Source organism: Aphelocoma coerulescens, chromosome 8 (assembly GCF_041296385.1).
Source record: "Aphelocoma coerulescens isolate FSJ_1873_10779 chromosome 8, UR_Acoe_1.0, whole genome shotgun sequence".
Lineage (NCBI taxonomy): Eukaryota > Metazoa > Chordata > Aves > Passeriformes > Corvidae > Aphelocoma > Aphelocoma coerulescens.
Genome location: NC_091022.1, coordinates 11,142,691 through 11,163,551, shown reverse-complemented (window position 1 = coordinate 11,163,551; position 20,861 = coordinate 11,142,691). Strand labels below are relative to the sequence as shown.

The window sequence follows — 20,861 nt, the reverse complement described above, 5'->3', positions numbered from 1 at the left end:
TTAAAATTATTTTAGTCTGTTAGAACTGATCAGAACAATTTACATGAAAAAAGACACCTGACTGTAGTTGTCACTGAAGTGTACTCAATCCATTGAGAAAATCATTAAAAAGTTATCACTGTACTTTCAAAAGTTCCCCCTTATTCCACGCCACATCTTCATAAGCTACTTAATAATTTAATTCTTTCTGCGTCTGTGTTTCAAGTTGGTTAAATCTGGGCTGCTAAGTGGTGCTTTCCTTTCAAGGGATTCATTTACTGAGGAATCCTCTTCACTCTGATTTAGTCTTTCATCTTGCTCGGATGCTGCTTTACTCATCACTAATTCACACCACACATCACAGCCTACATCAACATCTGCATCTTCTGGATGGAAAGTTTTCTTTTCTTCCCCTTTAAGAATATCTGTCATTCTGCAGTCCCAGTCATCAGCTCCTAACAACCTTCCCAGCTGTACAAAAATGCATTCTGAATAAACATTGGAAGGAAGGAAGCATAAATATTTGACAGCATTCACAGTCGAGGCAGGTTATTAAACACTCTGCGTTTCAGAAGAATACTCGAGATTGTCTTCCAATGAAGTATTACAAGTGATACTCCAAGTATTTTTTTAATCTAAGTAAGCTTTTACTTGAGAAGAGGCTATTAGTGCCTGGATATGAGAAGAGAAGATTGTGGGCACACACAGGATTTCACAATTTCATTTTCATTTTGTCTGGTTTTGTGATTATCATATTCTGCATACCTGAATCTTTGTTACTTGGAATTTTGAGCGTGCCCTGAACAGACGCAGTAACAGAAGTTAAAATAAGAAATGAATGTCTTCCTCCCTGTGGAGTTAGTTAATGCTTATCCCATAGGCTGAACTTGAAGTGATTTGGTCATCTGAAAGACAGCTTGGTTCTCTCATTTTCCATCTGGGAGATGTTTAATGCTATGGTGTTGTAATATAAAAACTACAGAGGAAAGCATTAAGAGGGAGAGCGAGTTGCTTTTATTCTCTCTCAACATCTTCACTAGAACTTCAACAATTTTTCCAATAATGTCTGTGTAACTGCCCATTAGAGTACCAATGAGGTAAACTGAAGCCTAATATGAACGTGTTATTGGAAAGCCTGTCTAAGGTGGGGGTTTTTTCCAAAATACTATTTTTAGCTATGAGACCCAACAGCTTCTTGACAAAATTAAAAGTTTCTTTCAATCGAATTCTAAAGTTTCTAGTTTTTCTTAGCAGGCGGATTTCAGAATAACTTCAATCCTCTAGTCTAAATTAGGTCCAAGTACATGCCTTTGTTAAAAGATTGGTGAAAATATGTGTAATTCTTCCTATATTTCTACCAATGCTAGCTATCTGTTACAAACTTCCTTGTCCACAGCTATATAGTAAAGTAATCATTGCAATCACTGTTCTAATCTGTTCTAATCTGGGGCCTACGTAATTTCTGGAAATCTTATGCTCTGGGCTGCTGGGAGCCAGGGAATCCTTGCTCCAGCCCTCCTACACCTGTGTAGAGCTCTGCTGCATCTGCACAATTAGTCCAGCTGGGGCTTCTGGCACAAGTGGCTGCACTGGCAGAGCCAGTTCTTCAGAGCATAAAACACGTAGATTAGCAAGATTTTTCCAGTGATGTCAGTAGAACACTTTTGGTGTTGAAGCTTGCCTGGGTAACATTCCATATTAAAACATGGATTTCTGACTAGACATTTGCCTAAATTCAGTCTTTTTTCCAAACTGTCCCAAACACTGCAAAAATACTGCAAAAAGTTACTTACACTCTGGATTTTTTTTACAGTGATCAAACATGACCAAATACATTTTCCCATCCAAATTTCTATTGCATGCTTCCTTTCTTTTTAGCTTTATGTCAGATTTGCCATGCAGTAGGGGGCACAACTTCAGAAAATGCAGAACCTGCAAATGGTATCTACAGAGCATCCCCTATAGCTCATTCACAGAAAAATACTGGATACGAAATCAGCAAATCCATTCCGCGTATTTTTGTTTTCCAAATGAGGCTTAATCTTAACCTATTCTTTTGATCACAAGTCATACTGAAGCCCACAAACCTGCAGCACATGCTGATACTAAACTGACAGTAAAATATAGCATGAGATAGTACAGTCAACCTGACTGCACATTTATGAACCTTTTTAGTGTAAAATTATCTTGCACATGCAAAATTGTCACATGCTAGCCAAAAAGCAGACACATTCAGCACTGAGCACTCAGTATTTAAGTACTTAATTCCTGTCATCGAATAGAGCAGCTCTAACTACAGGGCACTGCAAGAGCAGACATCAGAATAACCGAGCATGTCAGTTCAGACCACAGTGATAAGCTCCTGACAGAAAAGGACAAAACTCAGATAACTCGCACTTCTGAATTTCCTTGAGGTGTAACAACTGTTCAGACTTCGATGCAAAATGTAAATTTTCAGCTTTAAGGTTTTTTTATAATAGAAATCCATATAATATCTTAACTCGATTATTAGTGAGAGCAGTTTAGAGCATTTACGTGCAAACGCTTGAGGTTATTTTACACATCACACTGTAGTACATAACTGACCTCTGAGGAGATAGAAACCAGCAGGAAAAAATATACTTGCTGCCTTTAAGAAAAACACTTAGAACAACACGAGCACAACTCATAAATGACTTGTAGTACATCAGTATTAAACTGATCAGTCTGGCTTATAGCAAGCCAAATTTGGACTGCACAATCCTACAAAATCCTGCAGCCTGTAATAGCTTTATGAGCAGTACTAGACAGCACAAAATTTTCCCAGGAACATAAATACTTAAAAGAATATAGTAAAATATGGAAGTTGTTTCAAACTTTATACAAAAAAATTAATTGTGGATGAAATGTAGAGAAATAAATAGGGTTTATTTATTAGCTAGTCTCAAATGCCCTGAATGTACATACATTTGACAATGTTGTTTAACCTGATTTTTTATAAGTATCTTGTTCCATTTCTACATAATCTTTTAAATGTGTTACAGCAACAAGAACTCATATGTCACATATATTCAGCATCTTCAATTTGATAAGCTAACTAGTGCAAGGGCATAAATTGCATTTTCCTGCTTGGAGACTAAGTACATTATTTTTGTCTAATCCTCTATTTTATACCAAATCCTTCCTGAGGAGTCTTAAAAATTCAGAGCAGAGAACAACATAATTTTACAATTTCAAATGGGGACATGAAAGTGGGCTACACCGTTACCTGCAATACCAGAGACAGGCACACAGCCTGCAGACATACCTAGAGTGGATCATAAAAGAGCCTTAGTAGCATGTATTACAGGCAAGACAAAATGCCTAACAACTACTTCCACATCTTGCATCCAAAAAATGAAAAGTGTGCAAGAGATGAAAACCTGGTCCAGTCAAATGCAAGGGACATTTTCTGGCTGACTTCAGTAGGTTAAGCAAGTGCATGTACCCTGCAGTGTCAGGACATGCCAGAAGGCAATGCCTTTCTTACTGTGCCCTCACAAGCACATGGTTGGCAGCTACAAAAGTGTAGCACAAGCTGTCCTGCAGCTTCAGTGATGCTCTCAGAGCTGCACACAAAGTCTAGCACCATAACCCAGAGTGTTAGTGCGAGATCGAGACTTCAACCACCCAGGTTCAACTTCCAGTGTGCCAGAAATGAGGCACTTGGAGCTTCAATATAAGCTGTGTTTACCTATTCTGGTTGCTAAGCCAGAGACACCAAGCTCCAGTCACTGATTTCATATTTGTTCCTCCGGAGAAAAAAATAGAGCTCATTCTAGGCTGAAAAAACCCTTTGCACCAAAGTATAGTTCTCAGGATGGACTACAGAGTAAGGGCAGGAAAACCTGAACAGGAATACTTAGGTGACCTGTAGACATTGGTTCCACAGGCAATTGTTCCACATCTGTGGAGAATATTTGGTGCTCATAAACATTACTGGGAATGCAGGGTTTGTTACAAGTGCATTTTATATAAGACATGTCAAAATGCTATCATTAGGCATGGATGGACAGAAAGTATAAAATAAATATTTCCAAAAAGGATCCGAGAGTTCAGTTCAGAAATTCAGAGTTTAGCTCAGAAACTGAAGTCAGCTGGAAAATGAGTCCTGCCATCCTTGGAATTTCTGAACTATTAGATGAGACAGGCATTTTGAGGCAAATAGATGACAAGAAAGCAGCCTGTTTACATTTGAAAAAGTCCATCTTGATGAGATAAAAATTATGTCAGTTATCTATATCCAAATGTGGGTTTTTTTAGTTTAGAATCATAGTTCTTTCTCCAAATGAAAGCCAGTGCCTCAAGACTGGACTAGTTAGAGGAAAACACTTATTTCAGTCAGAATGGATTTTTTTTAAGATTGTCTTTGTGTAACAGGAAATAATGTGTCTTTTACTGTACATTTCTCCATCTTGAATTAGTTTTGACACTTTCCATAGCGAACAAACAAACTCCTAACAAAAACAACAGTATTTGAAGGATAGAACTCTAATATTCTACCTATGTTTTCATAACTAAGGAAACTGTAACAATGCTCTAAACTAAACCCAATCTAAAATAGCACATCCCAGATGGAACAGAAGGGACAAAAATATCTGTGAAGCTTTCCAAGGCTTACTATGCATGAAGCCATTTTTATGTGGTGGTTTTTTTATAGCACAGTGTATTCAAGTTCAAATTTTCTCTCGAAGAGCTTTTAGATCTCATAGCTAATACAGAAAGATGTTATAGAATCTGTGGTCTTCGAAACTGCATTCCATCACTTAGCAGCAAGAAGGCAAGGAAGTAGTTCAATTCATACTTACATAATTTTATCTCTATGATCAAAACCCTTTGTGAAGTGCTTCAGCCTCCTATAAATCAATCCAGGAAAATATAAGAAGTACCCTCCACAGGGTGCATGATCATCTTCACCACACCTGCCAGGGAAAGTTAGGGCTTTATTTATTTTGCACAAAATCTCTCTTACAAATGATCCAGTTTAAGTAGGATTTAAAAGCTGTTCTGCCTTGATCACTGAAATGAAAAATCAGGTGTCAGCCCCTGACCAGCACAATCATCTTTTTCTTTTTCAAAAATATTGCAGCAGGGCATACAAAGTTGTTCTAAGGACTTCCAAGTAAAAGAAAGTAATTGCCTGGTGGTGGTGATATTTGCAAGACCTTTACAGAGTTCAGAATTAGCTTCTTTACAGGTGAAGACTGCTAGAGGTAAGATGGATGATTGAGGCACGTGCTGGCCAGTTTGTGGATGTACTAGCACTGGTTGATGTACTTAGAAAAATCTTCTAAATGCTCACGGAAGCCTCCCTCCAGAGGGCACGTAAAGAGACTCATCATTGACGAGAATCCTAATTAATTTCTATCTGATACTGAATAACTTGTCCTTTCGAGCCTTTCAAATTTAGCAACATCCTAATCTTCTTTCAGATTGAGAATGTATTGATTTATTTTTAACCATGATACCTCATATGGATTTGGACGAAGTGTGACTCTCAAGTTTAGATGTTCAGTGGCTCATGCTGGAGAAAAACATCGTAACAAGACCCTGGTTAGACTTCTGCTTTGTCACTTCCTTGTTTTACCTCATTCAGTATGTGCTGTAGCAACTTGATTTTTCAAACTTTTGCACCATTCTAAGTTGAAAGCTTTATAAAACACCATTAGCGCTATTTTTTAATGCAGTCTTGCAAATAAACTGATCTGACAAAAACTTATTTCTCTGATCCTCTGTTGAGCAATATTATTTACAGTACCGTTATTTCAACCTGTACTAAACTTTTACAGAACATTCCATTACTTTTCTCATGCGTGAAGTCAGGTGAGCAATGCTTATAATTACTTGATTTATCCCATCTAACTTTTTAAACAGTGGGACATAAGATTTATTTCCCTAGGCTTCTGACACTTTTTCAGTTTTCCATGACTTATTGAAAATAAGTATTAGCGGTCAAAAATACTCATGAGACACATCTCCTAAAATACCTGGGGGGAACTTTCTGTTGGCTGTTGACTCAGGTGATGTTTAAAGATTCTCCCAAATAACTCCAAGAACAGAAAATATTTCATCTACCTATCCATTAATTTATTATCTACTGCTTTACTAGTTATAGAATCGAAATACTCATTGAAAACATCTGCTCCTCCCAGGAGTAAGGACATTACCTGTTCATCTAATAATTGTGTATAATTGATTTGTTCCTTTAATTTTAATATATTACCATTCTCCAATGACCATTGTCTTAGGTTACAATGTAAGATGTAACCAAAAGTACGTATTTTATCACCATCTCTTGAAACCAGGTGGGGCAAGGTTCTTTACCTCTTCTGTGACACATCCCTGATAACTCCCTCTGGGAGATATCTTCTGTTAATGGGCTATCTAGCCTCACTGCATCACTCATAAAATTACATCACCCCACTGTGAGATGCTCTGCCCAGGGGGAGGAGCCAAGCATTCCTACCTGGAAATAACCTGAGGTTTGGAACACCACAGTCAGCCCCTACCTACCGGATTCCCAGAGGACAAGAGCTACATAGCCACCATTGGACCTTCAGAGGAGGACCAGATCCTTGTACAGGATCACCACTTCAACAGAACCACTTCAAAGAGGACTGCAGCCACCACTTAATTGGACTGGTACCGCCACCCTGCCCAGCAGGGTGTCAGGTCATATCCTGACTCTGCCAGGTTAAGCCAGTATTTTTGTATTATTGCCTTGTTGTAGATACACTAGTAAAGAACTGTTATTCCTATTTCTCACAGAATTGCCTGAAAGCCCCTTAATTGCAAAATTATAATAATTCGGAGGGAAGGGGGTTATATTTTTTGTTGAAAGGGAGGCTCCTGCCTTCCTTTTATAGACACCTATCTTTCAAACCAAGACAACCATAGATTTTTTCTAGTTCTTTTCCTTTCTTATAAACCTTCTACTCATTCTAGTTTTTTTTAAGTTTAAATTACTGAATTATCCTTCCTCTGGATTTAAATATTTCCCTCCCACCCAATAGGTTTCTTTTTAAATCAGTGTAAAGTTTTCTTTCTTAGATTTGAGGTTTTAGATTTAGGAATAGAAAAATAAAATCTTGCCAACTACTGCCCAAGTATAATCAATATTTATACTTTTCCCCTTATGACTGAACTCATAATCAATTACAGATTTATAAGTATTAGGTGGGATTTTATTATACTCTTATATATCTCAACTAATCATTTCATAATCAGGACAACCAACAATATTTAGTTCCAAGATCAGTTCCTACATAAGCATTAAGATGAGGATTACTATGGATTTCCAATGGAAGATGGAATGCTTATCAAGTCAGGAAATTGATATTTACAATTTACAGGTTTTGAAAGAAATTCGAGCATTCTCTGGCACAGACGTTTGGGTGTCTGAAGGTCCACGATCATCCAGTCATAAACATTCGACACTGCTCACAGGCAGGTTTTTCTAGGCATGCTCTTTGTTTATGTTGGTGTTTGCCACAGGTCCCCAGACCTTCTGCATGCTGCCAGAAAGAGTACTTGGACAACTAATCTGTGCTCAGGAATGTATTTTCCAGCTAGTGAGGAATTTGGACCCCTCTGCCAAGAAGCAAGTTCTAATCATACAGATTTAAATACTAGCAAATGAAGTTGAACATATGCTCACAAACAACAGATTCCAAATTGTTTAATTACCCAAACCCATAACAAAGAATTTCTTCTCATGTCATGAGGATATCTTAAAACAGTTTTTGCTCCCAAAACTTTGAACATAACTAAAAAAAAATAAGACCTCTCGTACCCCCTAGACAGACACCCTCCAAAAAGTCTTCTGTTGTATATAACTGACCTCCTTTTCCCAATCGCACAGAACAGGTAAATTACTGAAAGTTTGTTAGCAAAACTATTAGAATGAGGACTAAAATTATTTTACCAGCAGTTTCAGCTGCCTAAAACATTGAAAAATTCGGTCATTATTGGATTTTGGTTAAGCCATGCATATAAAAAACTTCTCCTGTCTTTGTAAAATTTGTTAGTATCTGTGAATCAAAAGTGATGGGTGACCATAAGTGATCATTACAGTAATTTCCTGCTCAGCTTGGTTGCAGACTTCATATTAAGTGGATCATTCTTTTCCATCCAGACCAGAGTATTTTTTTTAAGACAATTGCTGCTGGTCTTAGAAAAAAGGAACCTTTTATAAGAGCACTCCTTTACAAAGGCTCATCCAAATGAAAAATCTTAACATTTTGAACATTTCTCATCTGTAACTAAAACCAGAATAAAGGGGGATGATTTCTAATGACAGTCTGTGTTGTGTTACTCTTGCTGCTGAATTATATTCATTTTATTGTTACAATCTGTGTACTTTCCAGTGACCCATATGACATCTAAGTCTGCTGCAAGACATACAGCAATTCCAGATCTTATCAAATATGTAAATCTTCATTTTAACTGTGGAAACTGAGGTTCACATTTGAATGTTTCACAGAAATATGCACTTTCAACCATGGCTGCAGGCTAGTGTTCCCTTGTGGAAGTCATCCATTTTTAGAACTAACTGTACAATTAGGCAGTTCAAGTCACACAGAAGATCCATGGAATTTGTGCATATTGCTCATACAAGGGTTTTTTGGTGGGTTTTTTTTTGTTATTGTTAAAGCATTTATTTGTTCATAAATAAATCTGAAATGCAGAAAAATTGCTGTGTTCAAATAATCAAGGACTGCAAGGGAGGCCACGTCAAAGGACATTTTTCTTGGGTGACTGAAAGTCAGCATGGTACATAAAGCTAAATTATAGAAGGCTTTTATTAATCAGTAAATTGCAGTATTTCTTCTGTTACCACGGCACTTAGCAAACATTTCTCACATTAGGCAATTAAAAAGGCAATAGCGCTGTTGTCTGGCAACTTTGGAAGCACTTAAGTTCAAAATTACAAATTAAAACAAAGACTAGAAATAAGATAATTATCCTTTGTTGCTTTTGACTTCTGGTCTCACAATCAGAAGTCAGGGATGCAGCGCATCAAGGCTGCCTGGGGGTCACTAAGCAAAGTGATTTCAATTAACAATTGCATACGAGGAGATTCTACACCCAAATGAAAAAGGATGTCAGAGCATTTGTTTATGAAATTGGAGGATTTAAACTGTTTAATAGGTATTATAGTCTCAACAAGTCCTCTTTAACGATATTTGAAGGAACAAAGCTGTGCTGTAGCCCTGCGTAGAACCCTGACAATATTCAAATCAAATCAAATTTTCAAATGCAGTGTGGAATATTCTGAATATCAGCAAGAGGGGAAATCCTCTGTTAATCCTGTGTTAGCCTTTGTTAACTATTGATGCCAAGAATATTCTAAATATAAATAGATAAATGAATGCAGGAAAAATGACTCTTTTTTTGTACAGCCTCTAACCTGAGCGGCTTTTGAAGTTCTGGCATGTCCTGCTTCCCTAAAAGAACCTTTGAAAGTCCTTGGCTTTGACAACTTTGTTTACAGAGCCCCTCATCCAGTAACAGATTCACTCTGTTTTGATGATACCTGAGAGTTTCAGAAATGTGTTAGAATTCCTGTAAATTATGACAGTGCAGTTTCAGATAACTTTGAAAATTATTTAGGATAATTGCCCTCAAGAAGCCAGACATTTAACTGGGTTTCCAGAACAGGCTTTCTTTCTTGATTTTATAGGGACAACTTTATGCTGGACTCAAACTCCATTATTCTGATAGTTCAATTGTAAAAACTGCTGATCACTGGGGAAGTACCTGGTGGTTACTTGTTTTGACAGTTAGGACAGCAATTCGAATGCAAAAATTTAGCTGCCTTTTTTTTTTAATTTTTCACTTTAGCCTAAAATTTATGTCACATCTCTCCCAAGAATGAGTCTTCTTGCATTTCTACTAATGGCTTCTCTTTCCTTCTGGCCTGAAAACATGAGAACATTCACCACTCTCTATGACTAGTACTTTTTCTATTTACTGGAAATTGAAAAAAACAAAACCCAAAAAAACCCACCAAACCAACCCCCCCAAAAAAAACCAAAAAGAAAAGGCCTTAAAAATCTTGTTTCATCTTTCCTCTTACCTTGCTTCTACTAGCAAAGCCATTCTAGATCAAAGTTTAGGTCAAGAGTTCTGTTTCATCCAACCTGGGTTATGTTTTTACAAACCAACTCAAACAATGACATTCAGAACTTCCCAGAACACACAGTAATTTATCAAACACTTGGAGAGCACCTGATGGGGGAGTCAACCATGTCTCTGAGTCCTGTCTGCTGAACAGTTTATTGACTGGGGTTGTCACACCAAAAATCTCTCCCCTCCTGGAGCGCTTGCCTCCTTCACAAGAGGATGGACAGGTTTGGCAGCAAGTGGACCAAACAGCTCAAGCAATGCATGTGACTAATTCCACTTTTCTTCACAGCCCCTGTATCTCTTCTGCAGCAACAGCAGCTCTTTAGAGACAACTCTCAAAGGATTTCAGTTTTCACTCTCATACTTTCACTGTCCTGCCATCCCCAGTACTTTATTTGCTTCCTATTCACACTGAGCACTCAAATTCTTGTACTCCCAATTTTTAACCTTTTTCTGGCAGGAGTCTCCTGTGCACGTCTTTTCCCTGCCTAGGTGCCTCCTCCTTTTTTATTGGTTAGCTGAAAGTCTGAACCTCAAGGTGATTTTTTTCCCCCTTCCATTTGCTTTTAGCCTGTGTAATCCCAACACAAGACTAATAGGGAAATTTAAAACCGGATCTGAGCTGTTTTTAATACAGTGTTGAGAGGTGGAGTTGGCTGGAGTTCAATTTTGTGCTGAACAGCTCACTGTAGCTCAATAAAGACTTGTGTCTGTGTTTCTGTTTATATGGCTGGAGCAGAGTACAGAGTATGCTTTTTCATTTATAATCACATGGACACAAGACAAACACCTCTTAGCTTGCAGAAAGACAGGTCATAAAATGAACTCCCAGGAGACTGGAAACCTACATTATCAGTCCTTTTTTCTACTGGAAGCAACCCAATCCAATGCAAGTGTTGTTCACGGAAGTTGTAGTTTGATGTCTTAGCAGAGTCTAGGTGACCTGGGGTGTACTCAGCATCACATTTACTCAATACAAGTATTTTACACAGGAATTAGCCACATAATGAGAAAAAAAGAAAGAAAAAAAAATAAACTATAAAGCAGGGGTTCTACCTTACTCCACAGCAGTGTTTTCTCCACATATGCATGGGGAGGAAGAATGATTTGGACTTATAAATTCAGGACAGCATCTATTTGAAAACCAGATTGTCATGCTTAATGCATAAGGCCCTGCATATTGCTGTGTTCAACAAACACAAAAGAACTTTCAAAACACATTCCAAAGCCTAGTTTCAACACATAACATAGAGGAGTAAGAGTAACCTCTTTTGTTGTGGCCCAGTGCGACCTCATGCTACCCTGCCCCACAAAAACACCTGCCCTACTCCCCCTCTGACTTGTGCCACTCACAGTCACTCAGAGTCACCCCAGCTGCTGACTGTGACCCTCGGCAGATGTTACACCTGGAACTGGAGCGGCCGTAACAGCAGGGACAAATAGGCACATTGGAGTGTGTGGTGCATACACACACATATGTATTCCTTATATTGCTTATTAACACATATTTAAAGAATTGTAAGAGACGGATTAAAACCCTTTTTTCTTATTAATAGGCATTTGCTTCAAATCCCGCTTAAATTTCAGGCAGAAACACTGAAAAATGGCGCAACACAGCAAAATGGCTTTTGCTAATCGTGCCTTAGGACAGCCTCCAAAGACATGCTGGGCTGGCAGGAAAAACTGTGCCACACCTATAGAGGATTACCCAGGTCATGCCAGGGAACAAGCCCACTCAACACTTCTCAATTTGTTTTTGGAGCAGGTTGTGCAGGGCAGCCCTCTCTGCTCTCATCCATGTTAAACACAGGCTCTGCTAAGAATTCCTGACACATGCATAACTGTCCTGAAACTACCCACAATAGGGATTAAAGAGATGTACAATTTAACCTCAATTCATAATCCTGCTTAAATCAGGAGCAAAATAAATCACTAAGAGCAATGACAGCACTGTTCTCAGTGCTCTGTATGTGACCCTGGCAGCTCCCTTTGGAAGCACAGGAAAGGCCTCTGCATCCACTAAAGGAGCATGCTGACTGCCTACAGAGTGTTGTGTGCTTTCCATGCATCCAGGATGCAAACCATGGTATGGACAGCTATCACAGGTGCATTGAGCTGACTTTCTCAAAGAAATAAATAACTTACTAGACCAAGTTGACTGTATCTCAGCTATACTCCATATGCTAGATAGAGCAGGTCTCTCTGGAGACACCCTCAACAGCATCAGCAACTGTTGCTTATTCACAGAGCCTATCCTTCTTTCTGATTTTTCATTACCAGTGTTAGCAGTTGTTTATTAGCAACTGATCCCCTGATTCTGGGTGCCAGCTGTGTCAGGATGCTCTACAATCATGACGCTCCATTTACTGGGAAAATTTACAAACAGAGTGTGGCAGTCATTTAACAGCTGAGATCACTGAAAAGCTGAACTACAGGAACTCCATCCTTCTGGGAACATCTTAACACTTGCAGTTTACTGGGCAGTTGTGGCCAGTTCATGTCCTTATTCAGGTCAGAGCTGACAAAGCATAGGATTTTTTTTTTTTGGAACAGTGAATTAATTCTCCTCCTTTAGTGAGGAGATGGGATTCCTCTAGCATTCATCCAGGCCAGTACACATCCACAAATTTGTCCCAGTAACAGCATTTGTGTCTAAACAAAATGAAGACCATCCTGTTGTGCAAGGCAGATGCTGTGCACCACTTCCCATCCCACTGAAATGAGTTCACACTTGGACTCAGTCCTTATAGATGCCCCCTCTTTGCTTTTATATTAAAGTGCATCATCTCTTTGGGAGAGATAACTGGAATACTATTCCCTGACAGAAATATATGGCTCTAGAAAAAAAAAAAAAAAAAAAAAAAGATGTTAAGGAAAAGCCTAATCCCATTACAAGGTCTGATGCAGCTGCAGGAGAGATAAAGTGGACAGCCATTTAAAAAATTTAGGTTGGTTATAATAGCCCAAGCTAATCTATTTCTTACTCACTGTATTTTCTAATTCCCTTCCTAACACATTGCCAACAGAATTTCATGGCAAATTACTATTTTTTAAGTAACATTATATGTTAGCAGTAACCAGGATGCTCAGATCTGTGGTTTCAGAACATTTGAAGCCATGTTCAGAGATGAGGTTTTGCACCAAGTGTGTTGGATGGGGGTGGGTACAAAGTTTATATTGATCAGATTTATTCATAAAAATAATTTCTCAGAAATTTGACACGTAAGCTCACTTCTATAGTCTCGAGGAATTATTATTTAAAAAAACCCAAACCCAAACTCACAAAATCTCTCTCATTCCCTCTCACCCACACTCAGCTGGTCTAGCCAGTAGGCTGATCCAGCTGTGCTCTATTTTTACACTGAGGGACAGTAAATGGAAAGGAGCATTTGCATCATTTCGTGCTGGCTGTGATCACACAGCTGCCACTGCCTTGGCTTGCATGGGACCAGAGCAAGGTGCCTCCTGTGCCACAGCGAGTGCAGAAAGGCTTTTCCAGGACAGCACAAGAGGGGTGTGCAGGCAGCTGCGAGGGCAGCGCTCGGCATCGCCCCTGGGGCTCAGCACGGCTTTGTGGCCCTGGCGCGTTCCGAGCGCTCCTGCTGGGGGGGCAGCACAGCTCTGGGTCTGCGCTGCCTTCGCTGTGCATGGATCAGGGAAAAGGCCGTGCAATAAGAAGCTGCTTTTTCAACGTGTTTTGTAAAAGCAAGTAAAAACGTATTTTCCTTCTTTAATTCCACAATACCTCATTTTGGATTTATAAAACATTTGTAGGAAAAGTTCACCAGAAAATGCAACTCCTTCTCCTGCCCAAAACTGGGAGTATTTTTAAAATCTTTTCCCCAGGAAATTTTTGGTTAATTTTGATCTAGCCTTTTATTATTGAATTTCCAAGCAAGCAGAAACAGAACAAAAGTTACAATTAAAAGAAAATTCCCATTAAAAAAAAATAATTACTACTTTTACCAGACAAAACTTCTGGTTTGGATTTAAGCTCCAACTTTTGTTGGCACAAGGTTTTCAGGCAAGACATTCCAGACAGCTTGAAATTTGAAGAAAATTTGAGAATTATAAACATGAGCACCTACCACATCCATAAAAGCTACTTATTTAAAACTTTAAAAATGCGAATATCCATCCATGTAAGCAAATGCCCATGGAGCAGACCTCTTTTTATCCAACATAACATTGACAACAGCTTCTTAATCAAAAAATCTTGGGCTCTCAATAGTCCTACAGGTAACACAGAGGGAGCACTTCTGTGCAGGGAAGCTGGAGTCAGCCTTGCCATGCAAAGGCTTCAGAAGCTCCACTGCCTGTAAGCAGCAGGGACATACCACAAACAGCCTGGAACAACAGACACCCACTGCCCCTTGGCTCTGGGGCTTTCCTCATTTCCATGCTCAGCTTTTCCTTTCAAGCAGTCTACACACTGAGGGTGAGCAGATCAACCTCCTGTAAATATCACTCATACCATGCAACTTTCAGTGCTATATTTTAAATCAAAATACATATTTTCATACAGATGTAGAACACAATTTAATGAAAATCTAGAGTCTTCCATTTTAGTAGGTGCATTTTAGTCTCCAAAAATCATAGAAAATAATTGCCAATGTCCACCTCAGTGCAGATGTATTTCACTGTAATCCACCCCAATGCACTTAATTTCTTTCATTTCTTTGTTCTGCCCTAGTGCCATTTAACTGTCTCCCTCTTTACACATATCCACACTGCTTTTATATATCCTTCATCTTATAAAGTGTGCTACACCAACAGGCTAAGTAAACATTTACAGTGATATATAACGCTTACTGACAACGTCAAGCCAAATAGACTGTGATCCAAGAACAGGCTTGATTTCCCTCAGTCTCCTCTCCTCAGGCAAAAGCTTGAGTGAATAGATGAACCCTGTTCTGCACCTTGAAGGTCAAAAGAATAGCTTTGACAATCCAACAGGGAAACAAATTCTGGGGCTGACAGACTTCCTCCAAGAACCGTCCGCCTCCAGCATCCCAATAACTGAACTTAAAGATTGCTAAGAAAATAATCCATTTATTAGCTACTATCACAGCACAGAGTAAGAAAAAATCACTGACACCCAGACAGTCGGCAAGCAAACAGCAGCCCCATGGCTTCTAACCAGCATTTCAAATCAGGCTACTTGCAGGCTTGGCATTTGAGAGCAGCTTCTTGTTGGTGTAACTGGGTTTTCATACAATTGTACAGGCTTAACTGCTCTGTCCATTATGATTTTTTAACCCATTCAAAACTTCTAAGATATTTAATTATCAACTTGAATTAGCAAGTTGCAATAAACAATCCCTTGTGTACTATCGAGCTGCTTCCCGTTTTACTTCGTTTAACAATCACTTTTAACTCTCCTTAGATTCTTCCTTTCCTCAAAAAAAGCACCACATTCTCTCTCAGCAGTTCTCACCCTGACTCTTTCTGATTGATTTTCCAGACCTAACAATATTTCTGCAGTGGGCTACCCAAGCTGTACCGGGAGGCTCTCCAGAGGAAGCCGCCCCGCCACGCTGTGCCCAGCGCAGATGCCCAGCAGCCCCACAGGGGAGAGGGACTGATCCCATGGAACAGCACCGTGCCTCTGCCTGGCTCCCGGGGGGCAGGGATGCACCTTGGAATGTGTCACACATCAGCTGGCAGCGTGGGGAGCTGGCTCACACGTGGAGCCGCGGTGCCACTGCTGTGGCCACCCTCCTCCCAGACACTGCAAGGTCAGGCTGACTTCTGCCAGCAGAGCATTGAAGGGAGAGTGCAAGCAAGAAAAGCTGATGTAATGCCTTCCAGGAAAGTGATGAAAGAAAGAGGAAATAAATGTTTAGCTTTTTGTCCTCTATTTGTCTCAGAGTCACTCATTTATATTATTACTATCATTATTTAAAACTGTTTAAAAGACAGTGCATTTGCACTCCCTTCATTGATTTCAGAAGTAAGGCTTTTTTTTGAGAAACTAACTAAGAAACATTTTAAAATCTTTCAGAAAGATAATCCCCTATTTCCAGTGGCTTGGTTTTTGGGGTTTGTATTGTTTTGGTGGTTTTGTTGCGGTTTTTTTTGTTTGTTGTTTGGTTTGTTCGTTTGGGGTTTTTTTGTGTTTGTTTTGGGGTTATTTGTTTTTGTTAATGAGGAAAATAATATAGTCCTGTACAGAGAATTCATGATTTCAAGTGTTGTCATATTTTCACTTACTGCTTAAAACAATGAGGATTAAATCTGACTCTTTTCTGCAGTATAAATATAGCCGTATGTATCTTATGCAGTTCATGCCTAGTCTTTTACTTACTTAATTTATTTCTATGTCTTCCATTTTCATGATTTTCCCTAAGGTAGTAGTAGATGAGCAAATAATTTTAGTACAAAAGATGCCCCCCATACTTCTATAAATTATTTCTACATTGCCAGCAAGCCAGCAAGGAATGAGAGTAGAGATGTCTGCTGTAAATTTAATGTAGCTGATAATTTTCAAGCAGATGGACAGAACAACAAATGCTGTAGCAAGCATCCATCTAACCTGTCTGTTCCAAGTATTGCATTTCTGCAGCTCAATTTTATTTAAATGTTAGCAAATTTTGCTGGTCTCAGTATGTGTCAGAATGCAAAGCACTGATCATTCCAGAACACCCATTAATCCAATCTTTGGTCAAGGAAAGAACATTGACTTTCAGCTAATAATCATTCTGGCATTACATATAACATGTTTATAAAATGAGAGGGAACCATGTCCTTGTACCTTGGTCAATGAATCCTGCAGCTTTATATTTATTATGGCCTTAGAAATCTATATTCAGACTCTTTTGTGAATCACCCTCCTAATTTCTCTTCTTTCTTTGCAATAACAAAAAAGCTTCATCTTCTTCAGTGACTTTTGCATTTCTTTTTCAGAAAGTCTATAAGAAAAAATACCTCATCAATGCACTTGGGACATCACATAAGTGATGCTACCCAAATAACTGACCCACTTCCTAATGGCTTTGCTTTTAAATGATGTAAACTTTTTTTTTTTTTCTTTAAAAGAAGAAAAGAAAAGAAAAGAAAAGAAAAGAAAAGAAAAGAAAAGAAAAGAAAAGAAAAGAAAAGAAAAGAAAAGAAAAGAAAAGAAAAGAAAAGAAAAGAAAAGAAAAGAAAAGAAAAGAAAAGAAAAGAAAAGAAAAGAAAAGCCCACCAAAAAAGCACTCCCCCAAAAAACCCAACTCAACTTTAGTTAGGAAAACTTTCACAGTTTTCCAGATCATGTCTGAAACTTTCTAGGTTACTTTCAAAGTCCAGCTGCAAATTGCCTTTGAAGTTTTGGATTTTTGATTGTCATGACAGACAGGCATCTTTTGCACAGTCCCAGAATACTGCAGGGTTAAGAGCAACTCAATTTGCACCATGCAAACAATTCTGGGTTGGCTGCTTGGAGGTTTGAATGGCATTTCCTTCAACTTCACCTCTGTAAGGTAGATTTACTCCCTCCCAAACCCTGCCAGCAAGAGAAATACAAACTTGCCAGAACAGACTGGAATGGTATATGCAGAAAAACTGCAGTAACACTTTGGTCAAGTCTACATACTAAAATTCTTAGTATATTCTTAGAAACTACATAGCATCTGCTTTTTCACAGTATTTACTTAATTCTTTACAATTATAATAAAGAAATATTGTTTTCAGGTCCCTCCATAGCAAAGATAAATGAAAACAAGGTTTAAGTTCAGCCAAACTTGGGTTTTTTTTAAAGTTAATTTTAAAATGCCATACCCAGAAACATAGCTAGTGTTCTGTCTTCATTTTTATTTAACAGCAGTATACAATGCAAATCTGCTGGTATTATAAAGCTGACAGTCAAAAACTATCTCCAGTGGTCTGAAAATTTCTGTGACATCTTTTCCCAAGTTTAAAAAAAAAAAATGGAAAAGAAAAGAAAGGGGTGGGGGGGAAATTTTGCTGTCTTATTGTTCTGTTTCCTCATGAAGACCAGAAGAGCCTTTTAGATTTAAAGAGAATTAATGTGGTGTTGTGTTCACTGCAGCAACCGAATCCCTGAAACCTGTGCACGCTCCTAAGTTATGCTGCAAACAGCTGGAAGCTGTGCCAAGATGACCTGCTGGGGATGGCCCGTGCCACTGCTGTCCCACTGGGGATCGCTGGTTAGAGGCAACACGCGGCAGCACCATCAGTCCTTCTGGGCTGCTCCAGCCAACTCACTGCCCCCTGCTCTTCTGTGCCCAGCCTGGCAAGGGCAGGGCTTCCTGCAGCCTTCAGTGCCTTCCCACACATTTTGCTACTGCAGCCTCCTCAGTCCCACGTGTACAGCAGCAGAATGCTGACCCTGCCTGCCTGCTGGGCGGACAGAGCTGTAGGAAACCCAGGGTACCGCAGCTGGCCCTCAGAGAGCCCGGGTCTCATGTTGCTGTTGGAATATTGGTGCTTGAAACCTAACTGGAGGGGGGAACAGAACCCTCAGTGTTTCTTTTCTTCTCCAGGGCTGTTTTCAGACAGCTTCACGCACAACCCGAGGTGGGGGAGGGCTGCCCTTCCCACTCGGAGCGGCCCGGCCAGCCCATCAGGGATTAGCATCCCCGCCCCGCACTGCAGCATCCCGGAGCGCACTTGTGCCGCTCCCTCCCTCCTCTCGCCTCACCTGCCTTTCCCTCCCTGTCCCTTTCCCAGGGACAGGTTCCTCCCTCCTCTCGCCTCACCTGCCCTTCCCTCCCTGTCCCTTTCCCAGGGACAGGCTCCTCCCTGCTGCCCTGCTGATCCTTGATCTGCAGCCCTAATGGTGCAAACAACACTTGACAAATTCAGGGATGGGCCTGGAGCACACTTTGGGTTTTGGCGAGAGTTTTGTGGTACTGCAGCTTGAACACTACTGTGACAGCCACGTGACCCTCTATTTCTGCAAATTTGTCGTGCAAAAGAGATCCAGCATCTTCTATTTTGGCTAAAAATATCCTATAAATATGTACAAAGTTATTCATGATGTCAAGCATTAGGGAAGAAAGCAAAATCATAGACACTGAGATGAAAAAATGTCAGAAGTATACTGTGGCATTCATTATTTCTTGGTCTCCAAAGCCCTGTCTCCCCCCTTCATGGAAATACTCTCTAGTTAATTTATTTAATTACCTTAGCACTGTCCAGATACTGCCTGGCTTTTGTTTCTGACCCAATCAATTTACTGATAAAATACAATACAGGGACTGAACTTTTTTTAGTCAGCTTTTTGAGTTGAATGCTTTAAGTATTTCAAAATGAAGTACATAAAGAAAAGACTCTAGTTTTACATTATCATAATCCTGTTGCAGGTTAGGAAGCTTTACAGGTCAGCTTCCCAATGTAAGATAAAGACATATCCGCTTATTTTTGTACATGTTTTCCTTTCCCTTTCATTTTAGGCCATAAAAAAAAAGAAGACCCATAATGTATCAAGTAAAAATTGAGCTCTGGTACATGTTCAAAACAATCATCACTCAAAATTTCAGTTTAGGGGAAATTCTAATGAATAAGCATGTCTGAAAAATAAAAAAAAAGATTACATTATTTTAAAACTCAATACAAGAAGTCAAAATTTGAACTTCTTGTCCAAACAAGAACAAAATTTGAATATAAACACAAGCCATACATGCTGATGATTTGAAAGAGGTACAATTTTGATTTATTTATACAAAATCTGAGGTGCAGTAACGTCATTGACATAGAGCATGGAAACTTCTTATGCTAGTTCCTATATTTAGACAAGCTATAGCCTACCAGGGGCTTGCTACAAGTACGTTCTAAAATATCATTATAGTTTGCCTGGTTATCACTTTTTTAATTACAGAATTTTTGTCATTTTAAAACTGCTGTGAGTAACTGAACACATATTAAAATTATCCTTAGTTTATTACAAAGAAAATAAAGACAAAAGAAGGTCACAGTTTCCTGATGTTATATGTAATTTTAAATTGTTCAGTAAAGTAAGAATCTGCAGGAACTTCTACCCATCTCCTTGAGTCATTTGTCCTTTTACATTTCTTCTCCTGTTGCATAAAAAATGCATACAGTTTCTTTCTGCTAAGAGTAGCAGTAATTTTAGTGGTCCCTAGGGACCCCTGAGGCCAGTGGAAGGTGGAAAGTCCTTCTCCCTTTCCCACAGACTCTGGGGTCCAGCCTGTACTGGTTCACATGTAGGTAAAAGCTGTATTGGCAATGTTACACTTGATTTTGCATCTCAGGCTGGGGTGCAGCCCCGCTGGTGCTTGGAGCCAGGAAGGGGAATGCAGCCTCTCCTGTTCCTGTGACCCCCACACATGAGCTCCCCAGCCTGGAGGGGGGGGAGCCTGCAGCCCCCCACCCAGCCCTGCTGTTCACACCCAAGCAGCAGGGAAACAGCTGCTCTCCACTTCAGCTCGTTTTCCTTCTAAAGCTCATGCAAGATCCAAAGAATTTCTACTCCAGATTTTTAGCAATATGGCAAATATTAGTCCAAACAAAAGCATGGTTCAGAAAAAAAAAAAAGGCTAGTTACTTTAAATAGCCATTGGATTAAAGAAGGAAGATAAGAAAAATGTGTCAAAATAATATTAATTTACAGCTTCTGAGTGTTTAAAATTGCAATAAGTCAGAGACAGATATTTTGACAGAAGAAACCAGAACTACTGTAACATGGGTAAAATTTCACCATCCACGGGACTGTTAACTTGTATTCACTCATTTTGTTAAATATTACTCATTCCACACAAGCTCACGATTTA

At 39.3% G+C, this 20,861-nt stretch overlaps 1 protein-coding gene across 30 annotated transcripts in view; it reads right to left on the bottom strand.

Moving 5' to 3' along the window:
• LOC138113745 (uncharacterized) overlaps window positions 1-20,861 on the bottom strand; it is a 254,290-nt gene that overhangs the window by 85,784 nt on the left and 147,645 nt on the right. For 15 of the 30 annotated variants that reach the window (XR_011152317.1, XR_011152316.1, XR_011152318.1 and 12 more), the window contains one exon: window positions 4,806-4,919. The exons of the other annotated variants lie outside the window; for them this stretch is intronic. Coding sequence is in view for 8 of the 15 variants with exons in the window: in XM_069022403.1 (XP_068878504.1) it covers window positions 4,806-4,919 (114 nt within the window). In the remaining 7 variants the exon portion in view is untranslated. The remainder of the gene's footprint in view (window positions 1-4,805; window positions 4,920-20,861) is intronic. 30 annotated transcript variants of the gene reach the window in all.